Source organism: Neopelma chrysocephalum, unplaced genomic scaffold, assembly GCF_003984885.1.
Source record: "Neopelma chrysocephalum unplaced genomic scaffold, ASM398488v2 Primary Assembly neopelma1_189, whole genome shotgun sequence".
Taxonomy (NCBI): Eukaryota; Metazoa; Chordata; class Aves; order Passeriformes; family Pipridae; genus Neopelma; species Neopelma chrysocephalum.
In genome coordinates this window covers 269,015-285,603 of record NW_020897851.1, presented here as the reverse complement: position 1 = coordinate 285,603, position 16,589 = coordinate 269,015, and the positions used below count along the sequence as shown (strand labels likewise).

Below are 16,589 nucleotides of genomic sequence, written 5' to 3'. Positions count from 1 at the left end.
TCCATTGTGACTGTGCACAGTAAATGAATTTTAATTTAAACTTAGAACGCCAGGAAGACTTCTACCTAAAAAAAGAATTCCAGATGCAGTCCTTTTAAAGAGCAGCAGCAGCAATTGTTCCTCCAAAGCCACCCCCAGCCTGGGTTCCAGCCCTCACCTCCACTTCCCACAGGGCCTTGGAGCTGGTGGCAGACGTGGCCGACTGTCTGCCCGTGGTCCTGAGGAACACGTGCTGCTTCTTCCTGTGCTCATCACACGTCAGGAACTTCTCCTGCTCCGCGTGGAACAGCCTCACCACGTCCCCCTGACAAGGCAGCAGGGTCAGCAGGGGCAGCAGCCCCAGGGAGGGGGTTACAGGCAGGCAGGGCCCTGGGTCTCACCCCTTTGAGGATGTCGTCCTTGTTGTCGCTCCATTTCATGAAGAGCACGATCTTCCAGCTGGTGTTGCAGTTCACTGAGTTGACCTAAAAGGAGAACTGAAACCATCAGTCCCACTGTCTTGTGCCTCCACAAGGTATGAGCCACTGTCTTTACTTTCTAGACAATTTTCACCAGAATCCTGCAGCCCTGGCTGTGTTACTCTAGAGAAACAAACCCTTTCTGTACCTACTCCAGAACAAGGAACTTCAGGGCTGACTTGCTTGCAAGTTGTGGGCTACACAACTGTGCTGGTTTTGGCTGAGGGTAGAGTTAATTTTCTTCACAGTGACCAGTATGGGGCACATGACTGCGCCACAACTTTTGATTTTGAAGGAAAACCTTATTTTCAGCCAGTCATGCAAAAGAGACAAACTTCTGCCAGCGCCAACAGATATGACAAAAGTCTGTGAGCTCTGGTAAGTCACTGATCACCAAGATAACCGTTCCTAAGCAATGCCACAGGTACCAAACAACTTGCTGGATTTCATAAAACATGTTCAAACAGCTTAGCTGAAGCACAGAGAGGTCTGTCCAGCTGTCCCCTCACCTCATTGCATCCCGGGTTATCCACGAGCTGATGGCTGCTGGCGTGGAGAGGCTGCCCAGCATTGACAGGATTCAGGACCACTTTGTCTCCAATGACCACCTGGAGGGAAGTGCAGCATCAGACAGAAATTTGCACACTGGGAAAACTCTTTTTTCTTCCATTGTTTTAATGGAAGCGACGGGAGGAAATCACCTTGGTGCAGTTAGGAGAGACGCCAGTCTGAGTGTTCTGCCAGGGTTCTGTTTGGTTCAGAATTTACCTCACCAAACTCAGCCACTGAGGCAAAAACCCCGTTGATGCTGGTCCCAGAGCCTTGCAGAAGCAGCAGACTGAGTTCTGGTGCAGAGGGGGCTACAGGATAAATTATTGCTACTCAATAAAGCTCACTGTGTTTAGGTGCCAAATATATACCTGGCCTAAACCCCAGAGCACACTGACACTTATTACCTCCTGCTTTTAGGCAAATAATATACCCCAGTGACTCACATTTTGCAAGAAAAAACCCCAAGATTAAGAGATTAAAATGGCAATGCATTTAATCAGCACCGTTTTTTCCAGATTTCCCATGAACAGGAACATTTGACTTCCTTATTACCTCATCCCTTATATCCGAAGTGATGATGAGTTTTGATTCTAAACCGAAAACACCGAAAATCAAGATGCTAATATTTTCTTCCAGGCCTCCCGAAGGAACTCAACATTTCCTACCATTTTGAATCGGGCAGGAATTGTGCAGGGCCAGCCTAATTAGGTCCCTTATTCCCTCCAATGTTAGATCATTCCACGTTTCCAAAATACAAGTTACCATAGCGATTTTCCTCCCCCTCATGACAGCATAGGAAAAAGGTTGTTCCTGCATCATCAGGCACCGAGAGATCCGTGCATTCCATTAATTGCAAGGCAGGATTCCCAAGCCCAGCCTGGCCAGGCTGTGCCCCAGGGAGCAGGTGAGGACACTGCTCCCAGCACTTACGCTGTCTCCGATGGACCGCAGTTTGTAGAAGGGCTGGATGTAGAACCAGGAACCCTCATTTCCAGCTTCATCCAAGGTCACCCTCATTGCATTCTTCTCTAGCAGAGCTGGCAGCCTCTTATTTACTGTTAAGTATTTGTTACTTTTTAAGTGAAGCAGCTAGAATAAGAATCAGAGTTCCGTTCTAAGAATGCTCATCTTCCTCCCCTCAGGAAACCGAGCGTGCACGAGACAACCACGTTTCTATGCAGGAGTTAAAACTAAATTACACACGAATTTTGATGGGCTCAGGCACAATTCCACTCACAGGTACAGTGCTACAGCACAAAACACCCTCAGTGAATCCCACCATCCCTTCCCCAGCAAACAACAAACACTCAGACATGTCCTCATCACTTTACAACAGCCAGCTCGAAAAAACCAGGACCAAAAGCTGTGAAGTGCTGGGGACTAAGTGGCTTTCTCTGTAAGAGGCAAAGCTGCTCCTATCTTGCTTTGCTTGGTCTCATTTAACAGAAAATGTGACTATTCCTAAGGACTTTCCTTCTCTGTGGCAGTTTAGGATTTGTGGTGTCAACATTTGACAGTGAGAGGTATTTTGGTGCTGTGCACGTGCCACCTTCACGTGGGCCAACTCTCAGGAAGGCTCCAAGGATTTCTGAAGAAAGCAATTGGTGGTGACACCAAAAATAAACACAGTTAGCCCCCAACAAAAAAGTGATCTCATCATAGCTGTACACCCAGGCCCTGCTTTCCAGGATCCCACTGCAGGGCACAGTCAAAGCTGGCAACACTACAGATCCTGGTCATGAACTCCAGAAATTTAACGTCCACTGAGCAGGGAATTTTGACCAAAGTCCTCTCCAGCTGGCAAAGATGCTCACAGCCCATGGGGATCCCACTGCCACAGTGGCTCACTGTTCCCACAGCCTACCTGGATGACATTCCCATACTGGATGACTGTTCCCACAGCCTACCTGGATGACATTCCCATACTGGATGACTGTTCCCACAGCCTACCTGGATCACATTCCCATACTGGATGACTGTTCCCAGCAGTTTCCTGTTCTCAGTTTCGTTCTGTTTCTTCTCCAAGTCGGCCGCATGCTGAAATCAAGGGACAATAAATTCAATTCCCTGGGTTTTCACAAAAGGGTGGCCAAACACCTGAGGCTCTTGGAGAGTATTTCAAAGAACTGGAACAACAGTGAGCAGCTGAAATAGCCCAATTTCCTTTTTTTCCCCGGCTTCCAACAGCATAATTTCCAGTTCCCTTTTTCAATTGTTTAGGAAGACAGACACACATCATTTAAGCAATTAGGGTACAATTTGACAAAATTTTGGAATAAAATATGAGATGAAAAGCTCAGACAGAATAGAAGGCAAGTACCTGTGGGGGGAAAAGACGAAAAGGGATGGGTAACAACTCCAGTCAGGATCTATGCTCCTTTTTACTGACTTCTATACAAATGGAAAGGAAAGAACTGCAACTTTGATTTTTTATTTTCCTCTGCCAATACAGGCTCCAACTCCTCTCCAGCCTCTCTTTTTATAACACCTCCAATCCCCCCACCCAGTGCAGCAGGATCATTGAGAAGATGTGTACAAATGCCCACTGCAGCTCTGGGTACCCAAATTTCCAACTCCCAGCACCAGAGCTCATCCTTCCTGAGGCTGTTGGATACTCTGTGCTACAGCTGAGCATCCCTGTATCACACCAACAGGGTAATAAAAGGGAAAGCCCCTCCAAAACTGAGTGATTAGAAGGACACATAATAATAGTCAATAATTTATAACAAACCTCTTGCACTTTTTGCTTTAAAAGTGAGTTATTTTGCCCAGGCTGTTATTAAAACCATTTCATTTGGTTAAGAAATTCTCCCTCACTTTAGATGAAAGATGATTTTAATTAAAAATAGAAATCTGTATTTGCTTTAACTGCTATCTGGTGGTAGAGGGTAAGTTAAAACTGAACTTGTTAGGAGGCTAAGGATCAAGGTTTATGGTTTGGGTCTCAAGGACTATGGTAGGTCCAGTTCTTTCTTGGAGGAGAAAAGTGCCCACAGTTCCTCACTGTGGTGAGGTGAAGTACCAGTGACACAGGACAAAGCTCAGCTACCTCAAAGGAAGATTTCTCTGCTCACTGTTACAGAATTTCACCATTCCAGTTCACTCAAAATGTGCTATTTTTAGAAGCTGTGTTAGGTATCACAACTGGCTCTTGCTCCAGGAGAACCTGAGATACAGCTGCTCACTCAAATTCAAAAGTACATCCAGCAACGCACAATTTTCTCCTTAATACTGAAATATGACTTTTTTTTTTCTTTATTTCCACGTAGTCTGTCAAGAAAGGATTTCTTTAAGACACCAAATCCCTCTCAACTACCAGCAACCACAGACAGGACTTCTCTGCCTGCCACATTTATTATCAATACAGAAAATAACGTGTTCTGTGAAAACACGATTAGGACTCTGGATGTACTTCCTGAGCACACACCAAACCTGACAACCATCCCAGAAGAAGCATTTCTCTGGCCACTAGATGTCAGCTCCTCAACCAGCACCGAGGTGGGACCAGGGAGAGACAAGTGTCCCAGATTTTAAATCCCTTAAATGGCATTAACTTAAAATAACCTGACCTCAGCACCGAGCGCTCCGTGGCACACAGTAAATTCCACCAGCAGACAAACAGAAGCCAAAAAAGGCAAGTGGTGATGAACCCATCTTGCATCATCGATTGGGCTGGAAATCAAAGGTGCTGATAAAGAAACCTCCCCCTGGGCAGAGCTCACAGCCCTGAGCACGTGGACAGGGCCCCACACAGACCACACGGGGTTTGGTGCATCCCTTGTGCCGACACATGGAAAAGGTGACACGTGGGCCCAACATGACAGGCAGAAAGAGGAGTTTGGATGTGAGTGAGGTACATGGACCCCAATTATTTCCAAGCCTCAGGTCACTGACTCAGCCCGTCAGCCTTTGTGTCAGAGCACAGATGAAATGATCCCCAACAAAACTGAGAGCACTCAAACCCTGCCACCAAATCAAGCAGTTCATGGCGGGACATTTCTCTGCAAGCATCACTCAGCTGGGGCTAATTCTGGAAAAATCTAATCCTGCATTTCCAGGACACTGGCACAAAAGGGCAAAGTGTCACAGGAGCAGGGACAGATCCCAGACACCTGCACTGGGAAGTACTGAGGGAAGAGAGGACAACTCCCAGTGACACTGTAATCCAGGGCAATTCCAAAGCCTTTTTTTTTTTCCTGCATGATGCAGTATTTATACCATAATTTCTCTTAAAATCCATGAACTCTCCCCTTTCCTTATACACCAAAATAACCAGCCCAGAATCCCCATCACTTCCAACCTGCTGCCAGTGTCTCCTTCTCTTCACAACATGAGAGACACGGCCCAGGTGAGGGACCTCTGTGCTACAGCCAGTACCAAAATAGCTTTGTCCTTGCCAAGTTAATACTTCTAGCTTATAAAACTGTATTTTCAGAAGCAAAATGAGTCCAACAGTGGGTCTTTGTGCAGTGCAGGAGCAAGGCAGCCATATGGCAATCAGCAAGTGACACTCTCCTACGGGGCCATTCCGTATTTCAGGCTACAATGAGCTTAATATAGGCTTAAAGAGACTAAAAATACCCAAATTGTAATTTTGACATGAAGTACTCCAGCTATGTAATTTTAACATAAACACGGAGTTTATTTAACTCTAAAGTCAACAGATGGTATTTAAGTTAAGTTGGCTTTTTTTTATATAGGAACTCTAAAAACAGCAATCAACTGCCTTACCGAGTTTTCGGCTGCTGAATGTCAACATTTTACCCAGAAAATATTAAATACTGCGAGCTAATATGGAAGGAGAGGCTGCCTGGCCTTCTAATTACTCATAATTACCCATCAACCTTTATGTGTATGAACAGCAGCTCTGTTTGAGGGATCCCAATGGATTGATCAGACCAGCAGCTCATGGTTTCCCATGGTGAGATGCGACGCCCGAGAATTCTGTTCAGTTGTTTCAAGGGTCCCATTTTCACGTTGTTCTCACCCAAAATGCCCACTTAGAGCACCGTGACATTTAGCACACGTTAATGACAGGAGCCTCAAGGGCCACCACGGCTCCAAGGCAGCACCATGGACACCAGTGCTGGGGGACACAGACCTTGAGCAGCATTTTGTACAAACCAAAGGATGTTTCCACCTCTCCAAAGGAGTCCTGCACATTGATCTTTATGTACTCTCCTGGTGTCTCCCTGTTCATGGTGTCAAGTTGATTGGAAATCCTTGTTTAAATCAGGCTGGCTGAGTGCTGGTGGTGAAGAGGGGCCCGAGGGTGAACAACACTCACGTGCAGTTTGTTGAGCAGCACGGCATCCGTGGTGCTGTTGGCTCCTGGCTTTGCTGCCTTCCAGAACTGCTTCTGAGCCGAGTACCGGTTCATGGGACACAGCTTGAACAGGCAATCTGTAAAAACAGGGAATAAACAGAGAGATGGCTTCAGCTATCCATAATTATCTGGGCTTCTGCTGCTAACGCCGTCCAAATATTCCAGCGGCAAGGAAGGGTTTATAAACAAATTCTGGAAAGCTCTTGATCAGACAAATGCTTTTTTGAGCAACAGGAATGTTGCCCCGTGAATGATTAAAAACTTAACTGCTGCTGCCAACATCTGATGCAAGACCAGAAAATTTATAACTTGTCCCAGTCCAAAACAGTACCAGACTAAAACGGGAACACGTCCCAGTGCTTTCCCAGGCAAACACATTTGCCTTGGGCACTGTCAGCTTGGAGTTTTTGTCCTTCAGCAGGTACACAATGTCAGGATGGGGGGCTTTGGTTTGGGGGGAGGGTTTGTTGCTGTTGTTGTCTGTTAAGTTTTTAAATCTAATCATCTAATCCCTTCTATTTCTAGGGAACACAGGACAAAAAAAACCAGGAGAAATTCACCTAATAGAGTGACAGCAGCATAAAACCCTCCCAAAGAAGAGCCTGCACAAGCACAGCCACTCAGGGCATTGCTCGAGGAGACATCAAAGCCCTCGGGGTGTCAGGTTCTATACCCAGTCCATCGACAGTTTCTTTAACATTCTGCCTGGCAAAAGCCAGGAATCACAGCTCATTAGTCTTATTAAAAATACATTTCTGTATTAGAGATGCTAACTTATCAGCAATGAACCCAAATGAGCTGCAGTGACTGTTTCTCCTCCTCACTGTCTCCAAGCAACGGAACACGCAGAAAAATAAATTCAGCTACTCAAAGGCAGCGCCGAAAGTAGCAGCTCAGAAGTTCAACCAAAGTGCCAAAAGAGCCAGGAGGCTGTTCCCAGCCTCTCTGGCAATGACATGGATATAACACTTCAGGCCTAATCCACAGGGCCTTCCTCAAGGCTCCTGGTGTGTCCCTGCAGACAATTCGGGAAGCAGGAAGGTGAGGAGAGACTGACCTGGGGGTTTGTCTTCACTGCCTGGAAAGCAGAGCTGCTCATGGGCTGCCTGGTTAATGGACACTCTGGATTCACATCAACCAAAAAGGGAAAAACCCAATCCTGAAGACAAGTCATCTCAGCCCTGCCAGAGGTTGAGACAGACCTTGGTAATTTTACCTCAGGACACCATTTGAGATGGACACGTTCACACTTCTAATGCCTTTCCTAAAGAAAAGCTCCATTTGATGCCACCCTGCCTGTCTGACCCATCCCCAAAGCACACCAGGCAACATCAAACACCATTCACAGGAGGACAAAGAATCATCAAAAAACAGAAGGTTTGGGTTGGAAGGGACCTCAAAGCCCATCCAGTGCCACCCCTGCCATGGGCAGGGACACCTTCCACCAGCCCAGGTTGCTCCAAGCCCCGTCCAACCTGGCCTTGGACACTTCCAGGGATCCAGGGGCAGCCACAGTTTCTCTGGGCAACCTGTGCCAGTGCCTCCCCACCCTCACAGCAGATGGTCTTCAAAGTCTGTCCTAAAAATTAAACCCACTCCTCACAAGGTGGACGAAGCAGCGGTGGCAGATCATTGTTTCATGTCAGTGAGGCACTGACTGCCAAGTGGGCTGATGAATCTGTCCCAAACCAGCACAGGGATTCCTGCAGCCTGCTGAGCTGGGGACCAGTTTACCTGCCATATACCAGTATACCAGCCCAGTATACCAGCAAAGATATGGAAGGACCTGAGTACAGCACTGGGGCCCTTTCACAGTGACACTGGGGACAGACAGAGAGTTGAGGGCACCTGGAAGGAGATTTAACTGCAGCTCTCCAGAAACACTCACCTCCACTTTGCCACCACCACCCCAAGGCTTCTGAGCCAGGAGGGAAAGCACAAACCACACTTCCCAGGTTTGCTCTCTTCAACGGCTTCTTCCATTTACATAAAGATGATTCACAGAGATTGACAGCACAGAAGAGATTCAAAAAGCCACTGCGGGCTGGCACTTCAAACTAAGACTGCATTGTAAGCAACACACCAGTTATAAAATTTTCTATTTTTGCTGAAACCATCAGTTCACACAATGACAGCAATTAACACACAGAACTGCGGAGAAGAATTAATTGTATGCTAGATTTAGTCACAGTGAACTTCTTCCCATCCTCTTCAGTCAAGAAAGTTGTCAAGTTAGGCTTAACTTCTAAATTGTTAATGCAAGCAGCCCCCTCTCCTCCCTCAGGCACCAGGAGAGCTCTCCAAGAGTTTGACCTTGTCCGATGCAAGAAGGGAAAACATAACGTGGTTTCCTCAGCTTTCCATCCCAGTTACAAAGCTACAGATCTAAAACAAACAAGAAAAAGCACCAAATATTTTTATTTCTAGTATTTGTTCTATGAAATCTATTTCTGAAGTGGTTGAGAAGTTCAACTTTGCCTCACTCACTTTAACATGGCCACTGAAGGCTGATTATTACTGAATGTAGTTCACCCTGGGTCAAACTACATCAACTTTAGGGTCAAACTACATCAACTTTGTGATCAAACTACATCAACTTTGTGGCCAGAAGACTTTCAGCTCTCCAGGTCTCATGGGCTTCCATGTTTACAACATCAAGGATGTGCTACCTGAGCACCATCACGGTCAGGGATGTGCAACCCACAGTAGTGTTGACCGTGTAAGATGAACCCAACTCTTTCCAGACATGATCCTTATGGAATTTAGGTCTAAGATCCCAAATGAAGCCAAAACAGCTTCTGCTCTGATCAAAGATTCAAGCAGCTTTAGCCACATAGGAAAGGTGATAAATAAAGCAATTACTGCACAGTAACCACATCTTTTTATAGACTGTTTGTTGAATATTAACCAGGAAGGAATGCATTTTCCTTTCAGATCTTCATGATATCCAGTGAAAAATGGCAGAATTGCACAATGAGTAAGTATAAAAATAAAACAGCACGTCACTGTTGATGAAATGATGATACATCAAGCCTGAACACCCAACAAAGGTCCCGCAGGAAAAAGCGATTGCATAATCCTCCACCACCCCACCAGGATGATGAATGTTCCATGGGCACGTATTAAATGTGCATTCCAACGCTCCCAAGCTAAATCCTGCTCTCCTGCCAGCGATTCCTCTGCATGGAATAAAGCAGGAGGGAGCACCACGTGAGGGATGAAGGCTCTCCCTGCTGGGACACCGAGATCCCACAGGGGCTCTGCCACCTGCAGCTCCAGGAAATGTCACCAGCAAGGCCTGGCTGTCCCCTGCATGCACCAGCAGCACAGAGCAGTAGGCAAAACCAAGGATACCGGGAATGCCAGAAAACCCCGTGTCCCGAAGTATTCTGGGGTTCGAACTTGCCAGCAACATTATTCCAACTGCAATTCCTTCTACTCCCTGTTTTTAATTTTTACTTCTTCCTTTTACATTCCCCTCTCCTGACTAGATCTTGCTCTTTTCCTACCCAGTGCAGTCTCCAAACTTCCAACCTTTCCTGCCAGTCCAAGCCCAACCAGTCACATTCCCAATGCCCAATTTTTGCTCTCATAACACAACTAAAAACCTGACCAGACTGACCTTTTTCTGTCCTTTTTTTTTTTATAATGGACTCCATCACATGGGAATTTAAGTCACATTTAAGTAGTATTTCAAGATTATTACACTTGTCCAAAATTGCAAATACCAGGTTTACAGAGGCTGGAATGATCTGGAGAAGGGAATAAACTATCTCAGAGCCCACCCAAGACATCATCACCTTCTTTTACACCAAGCTGCCTAGAAATGCATGACTCAAACAGTCCCATGCAATTCCTGCCTTCCCTTCAGAGGGTTTTCCCTCCTTTTGAGGCATTAAGTGATGTCAGTACATCAATCCTACCACTGGTACATGAGGACAGCTCAGAGAGCTGCTGCACAGGCACTGCTGACACCCAAAGCTCTTCGTGGTGCCTGTGCTGGTGACAGCTGGACACAACCACTGTTACAACCTTCCAGAGGATCCCGGGATGCTTTGGGTTGGAAGCTCATCCATCCCACCCCCCCCGTCATGGGCAGGGACACCTCCCACTAGCCCAGGTTGCTCCAAGCCCCATCCAACCTGGCCTTGGACACTTCCAGGGATGGGGCAGCCACAGCTTCTCTGGGCAACCTGTGCCAGGGCCTCCCCACCCTCCCAGGGAGGAATTCCTTCCCAATATCCCATTTAACCCTACTCTGGCAGTTTGAAGATCTCCAGATCCGCTCAGTTTTCCTCCCTCTGCCATTCCCAAAGTGCCCAATTCTGAATGATCTGGAAGCACTTTCAGCCCCAGCCCAGCTGGTTGTGTAATCCAGCACTCATCATTTTTTCCAAATCTCCACTGCCTATTTTAAGCCTTTAGTAGAAAGTCTTCCCCAACTTTTCTGCAGTTGGAGGAAGCAAGAATCAAACACTTTGTTGGCAACAAAAAGGTGTGTTGGTATTTCGGTTTTTAAACCCAGACTCTACAAGATGCCAACTGGAGAAAGGTAAGAACCAAGAAAAATTACTCCCCCTCACAAAAATCATACTTTAGGGTGCTCTCAAATGAGGAAAATCTATAAAGATGAAGATCTTTAAATAAGTCACTTACAAATCCACTGAATATTTAACACCAACACAGCTGTTTCTTCGTTACTTGGAAAAAACCAAACTCCTCTTTGCACAGCAATACTAAAATTAAAAGAAAATTAGCAATTCCCTGTTGAAATTTATCAGTTTCTCTTCAGACTTTTCTATACTTAGGTACCTGATATTTCCCCAAGGCCAAAGCCTGCTCATAGGAGAGAAATATGTGGATAGTATCTTTTATTTTAAATAAAAAAAAATAGCTGCAATGAGCAAGTAACAGAGCTGGCAATGATAGAAACACTCTGCAAATAGACTTCTTGACTTCATATTTATGAAAGTGCCCAGCTTCAATACACTCACAAGGATGATAACACTTCACAGGATGAAGAGTTTATTTACTTAAAGACAAAATGAAGACCTCTTTTGTACTTAAATGCAATATTTTCATGCAGGAGGCCTAGAGAATAATACAAAATGCCTGTGTTCAATCACAGGCAAGTTTCACCTCCTCAGAAGCCTCTGGATTACTCCATCATCTATTTCTATACTTGTTCCTTCTGAGATTTAAAATTAATAGATGACAGCCTAAGAGGTTCAAAGAATAAAGAACAAAAGCGGCTACAGAAATGTGTTGATTATCAATCATTCCTGCATTTCCATGAAGAGGGAGAAAAAAGGAACCTGATCCTCCTGAAAGGACTCTCTCTGTGCTGAGAAGACATCCCTTCATTTCCAATTTGCTGTGATCAGGCTTTGCTGGGAGCACAGCAGCTCCCTCCCAGCAGGGATTTTGGGAGGATCCAGCCCTGCTGCCCCAAAGGAGCTCCAGCCACAGCTCCATCCCAGCAGGAAAACAGCCTGAACTCTGCATGTCCAGCCTGCTGGGACAACTCCAGTCAAACCCTGTGTTACAAACACTTCTGCCACTCCACGAGAGGGGAAAACTGAAGCACAGGTGAGCAGGGCCGGGATGGAACCCAGAGAAGCTGTGGCTGCTCCATCCCTGGAAGTGTCCAAGGCCAGGTTGGATGGGGCTTGGAGCAACCTGGGCTAGGGGAAGGTGTCCCTGCCCGTGGCAGGGGGTGGAATGGGATGAGCTTTGAGGTCCCTTCCAACCCAAACCACTGTGGGATTTTATCCCAAGCCCAAAGGTCTCGTAGCAATCCCATCCCTCTGCAGAGCAGCCCAATCCCTCCGGATTCCAACACAGATCTCGTTCCCTGACACAACCCCTGTGAGGTCTGTGCTGTGGTGACGTCTGTCACCTCCCTGCTCTGCTGCTGCATCCTGGTGTTTCAAGGGCTTTCAGTGCTTTGCTTTTTAAAGCAGAATAAAGGAGGAAAATCACCCTTGCAACCAGCATTTAAATACAGAGCCTGCACCACTTGTGATCTAAATATATTTTAATTTTTATGTTAAAATAACCACCCTCAATTCCCATCTGCAAGACACGAGGGTAACCACCCTCCTGTATTATCTTCATTTATGCAAAGCCCTGCCAATGGGAATTGCTGCTTCGTTTGTTCGAGCTGTAACAACACAGGAAATAATGTAATTGTTATTAACTTGGGGCTGAGGTACCAAACCAAAGGGAGACAAGTGCAACAATGATTTCAGAGACAGGAAAATTACAGACCTGAGAGGTGGACACTGAATATCAGTGCCTGCTAAAGAAACATTAATTAAAAAGCAACGGCTTTTTGGCCACATAATTAATTAGCATACGACTCCATATTACCCTGTAAGTAACTTATAAATAATAAACACAGCATTTTAGATGCACTGTGGGAAAAGCTGTTCTTGGAATCATGGGAGGGTTTGGGTTGGAAGGGACCTTCAAGCTCATCTAATTCCACCCCCTGCCATGGACACGTGGCTCCAAGGCATAAGCTGAGCAGGATAAGTTTATTCCAGCAGGGAAGAGCAAACAGCTCACTCCTCACCTGCAGGGCATGATCTCGTGAGGCTCTGGACACGCTGTCAGGGTAAACTCAGAACCAAAGCACAGGCAACTCACACCCCCAAAAAATGCCCAAAAAACCACCCAACAGCAACTGGGGAAATTCCCCTTTAAGGGAACACCTTCGGCACCAAAGAGCTCAGGATACACCACTGTTTGTTTTATTTCTCCACGTAACCTCTTTGGTCTCCTTCAACAAGAAAGCTGCTACTCGAAAAGAGAGAAATATTTAGACACTGGATACACAGGCAGCTCCAAAAGGAAACATTTGCAGGAAAGACCAGCTGCTTTTTTCTATCTCTGGTACCGAGAGAAGACACGGCGTGAAAACACAGAGCCAGAAGGGAGAGCAACACAAGGAGAAAGGAAAAATCCCAAAAAACACGGATGCATTTAAGTACAAGGTGTCCCATTTGACACCCAGGTTAAAGAAAGCAAGGAAACCATCAGCCTCTCTGTCACCACAATGGGTAAAGTTACCCTGGATGGGCAAAACAGGCTGCAAGAGACCTGGGAAGGCAGAAAACAGGGAGTTGCCTCAGAGAAAGCTGTAAAGGACACAATAAATGCTCCAGGTATCCCTGGAAGCTTCAAGGAACAGTCTAATTTATGGACACAATGGATAACTTGGACCAAGGGAAGCTACTTGAGAATAATCTCTCTAGAAATTGCCAAAGCACCACGATGGCTCCTGGTGAGTCACAAATACAGGCCAGAAGAGAAACCTCTCAGTGCTGAGGAGAGGGGGAAGGAGAAGGAAACAATCCTCACAGGAAGAGTTCACACCTGCACACATCAATCTGGGCTAACCCAGGATCCCAAGAAAGCCACAGGTTCCAGTGGGAGCTTTTAGTCTTAGCTCAGCTCCACCTCTGGTCCAGCACAAAAACAAACCCTGGACTAAAGGCCAACCAGGCCAAGAGGGGAATTCAAAGGCCAACAACTCCTTCCCTCTGCCACAAGCCCTGAAACTCAACTTTTACACACTACAAGGAGAAGGATTTGTACTTTACACAAAGGGAACTCAGCAAACTGATGTGCATAAGAGTTGCAAGAGCAGTTTTAAGTAAACTCTTGTGGCTTTCAGCCTTTGTCCCACGTTTGAGAACTGGACCCTTGAGTCAGGAAACCATCCCTATCTCACTTTTCATAGTTTCCATTACAAATGTCCCTGCAAGGCACTATAATGCCAGGAATCCTGGCACATTCCTCCTCAGAATCTTTGGGTCTTTTCAGTCTATGCTTTACCCCAGCAGTAAACCAAAGCACATTCATTTTCTGGCCAAATTTCATTTAATTTCAGCTGCTCGCCCCTTGAATTTCTTTTTCACATTTGTTCCTTCACTTGTTCTTGCTTTTCTGGATTAAAAGTTCCTGCAGAAAATGGGGCAGGAAGTGGGGGCAGGAGGCAGGGAAAGCTTGGACAGTCCAAGCACAGGAAGAACAAGGAAGATCAAATTTCAAACCCCTCTGGAAGCGTCAGTGTTGACCAGCATGGAAAGAATACAGTTGTGCTGTTAGAGCTGACAGGACTGAACAGCATAAAAGGAGTTATTTCTATTTAAGAATGTTCTGTGTATATGTTACAAGAAATGAGCCACCACAGCATCACACAAAAGAAAAGGCACATTTTTCAGCTGTTCAACAAAGTTACTCAGTTTTCAGCTCTGAAACACATTTGGCTTTAAGAGAAACCAGATTGCCAAAAAAAGACACAGGGCCTTTAAATAAATATTTGATAACATTATTGAGGTCTAATTTGGAAGAATGGAAGAAATAATAAAACTGAACTCGGTGCTTCCATTTTTCTTGCACTAATGAAGCACTTGGGAGCCCTTCCCTGAAAGGTTTATTTGTTTCTCTCCTCCTGCACCAGGTGCCATCCTCCTGAACTCCGGGCCCACTGCCTCCTGCAGAACTGCCAAATCCACAGGTTCCCAGGGCTGGCAGCCCCTAAGGGAGCTTCCTGAGCTCATCCCTCCCTCCCCCAGGCACAATTAGCCAGGGCTGCTCCATTCCTGCCACAGCTCCTGAACTCAGCTCTTCCAGGGCTCCACTATTTCTGCATCTAACCCATTTATTTTCACGATGTAACCCCACAACTCCCTTCCCTCTCCACATGGGGATGCAGAGGAGAACTTCTCCCTCTCCCAGGAGCATGTGCAGGCCCCTCTGTCCCACAGCCACCGAGGTGCCAAACTGCTCAGTGGTGTTCCCGACCATTTCCCATCCCGTCGGTTCGTATCCCTCGGGAAGCGCGAGGTCCTAAATAAAAAACTTCACTTGAGGCTCTGCCAGGAAGTAAAACTGGAAAAAATAATTACCCTGTCTTTTGGCAACGTTTCTTTTTATATACTCCAAGGCAGCAGTTGCACTTTTTGTCACAGCACAGCACTGAAGACTCCTGTTCCACCCCGATCCTTCCCGCGGCACTGCCGGGTGCCCATCCTCCTCCTCCCTGGATGCAGCCAGCTAAGAGTGGTCTTGGAGAAGCTCTGAGTGAATTCCCAAGCTGGAAGGGAAGCCCTCCTTGCTCTGGAGGGCTCGCAGAGCACAGCCAGCTGGGGGAGATGCCGTGAGCAGCCACAGACACCGGGTGCCATGCGGGCAGCACCGCGAGGTGAGAGCTGCCACAGATGCTCAGACTTCCACAAAGGGGCTCAATAAAGCAAAGATAAATGCTGAAAACCCAGATCTGCCTAATTATAGGAAGAATCACGGTGGACTTGAACAGAGCAGAGCCCTGCTGCCCAACTGTCCTGCAGTGCCAGGTAAAACCCCACTGTCCCCATCTGTCCCGAGTCCAAAAGCTTTATTCCTTGCTTTCTGCTCCTAGGCTTGGCTTGAGTCTTTCACCTCACTAAGGCCTCTCCCTCTCTCTCTACTTTAAACAGTCCCCATCCTCTTGGCAGGGGCCCAGAGATGCTCTTGCTGAGGCCTATCCAGTGATGCTGCTCAATCTGTCCAAGCTCGGGAACAGAGCACGGCAAACGCCAACAAATCACGCAGCTAATTAAAACCTGGCCTAGCACTGAGGGCTGCACTCTGCTCGGCACTTTAATGAGCAGATCATGCTGACAAGGTACATACACACAGTAAACACCAGTCCTGCCATATATTGCCTCTGCAGCAGCAAACCAGCACATTGCAGGAAGGAATAAAACATCCGAGCGCTTCCACGGAGCGCAGGATTCCAGCCTGACAGCACCCAGGAGCTCAGCTGTGCCAGCAGCGCTGCTGGAACACAATCCGTGGCTTTAGAGATCAAAAATGAAAGTGGAAAATAGTCCCTAAACTAGTAAAACAGCCCCTTCCAGGAACGGCTTGAGGGCTGCGTGTGACCAAATAAGGGAAGTGAGCTCCGGGAGCCAAGGCAGCACAGCCACGCTGGATCCGGAGCACAGACAGCTGGGGAATGGGAAGGGGAGCAAGCCAGCTTCCCTGGGCTGGACTGCAAAGGGGAAGAACAAATGTTCCAGGGCCAGGAGCGGAAGCAGATCCTGCCAGCAGAGGCCTGGAGCTGCTCGTCCCGCAGGCAGCACCTTCTCCCTGGGGTTTGGGGGTTCATCCCGCAGGCAGCACATTCTCCCTGGTGTTTGGGGGTTCGTCCCACAGGCAGCACCTTCTCCTTGGGGTTTGGGGGAGTCATCTTGCAGGCA

At 46.9% G+C, this 16,589-nt stretch overlaps 1 protein-coding gene across 13 annotated transcripts in view; it reads right to left on the bottom strand.

Annotated features, from left to right (window-relative positions):
• ITPR1 (inositol 1,4,5-trisphosphate receptor type 1) overlaps positions 1-16,589 on the bottom strand; it is a 162,903-nt gene that overhangs the window by 108,135 nt on the left and 38,179 nt on the right. For 12 of the 13 annotated variants that reach the window (XM_027702638.1, XM_027702635.1, XM_027702636.1 and 9 more), the window contains 6 exons: positions 6,298-6,413; positions 2,961-3,047; positions 1,941-2,099; positions 968-1,066; positions 381-464; positions 158-304 (listed from right to left, as the gene is read on the bottom strand). In XM_027702638.1, the coding sequence (XP_027558439.1) occupies positions 158-304; positions 381-464; positions 968-1,066; positions 1,941-2,099; positions 2,961-3,047; positions 6,298-6,413 (692 nt within the window). Of the gene's footprint in view, positions 1-157; positions 305-380; positions 465-967; positions 1,067-1,940; positions 2,100-2,960; positions 3,048-6,297; positions 6,414-16,589 lie in introns of those variants that run through there. The other variant, XM_027702644.1, reaches the window with a different exon arrangement.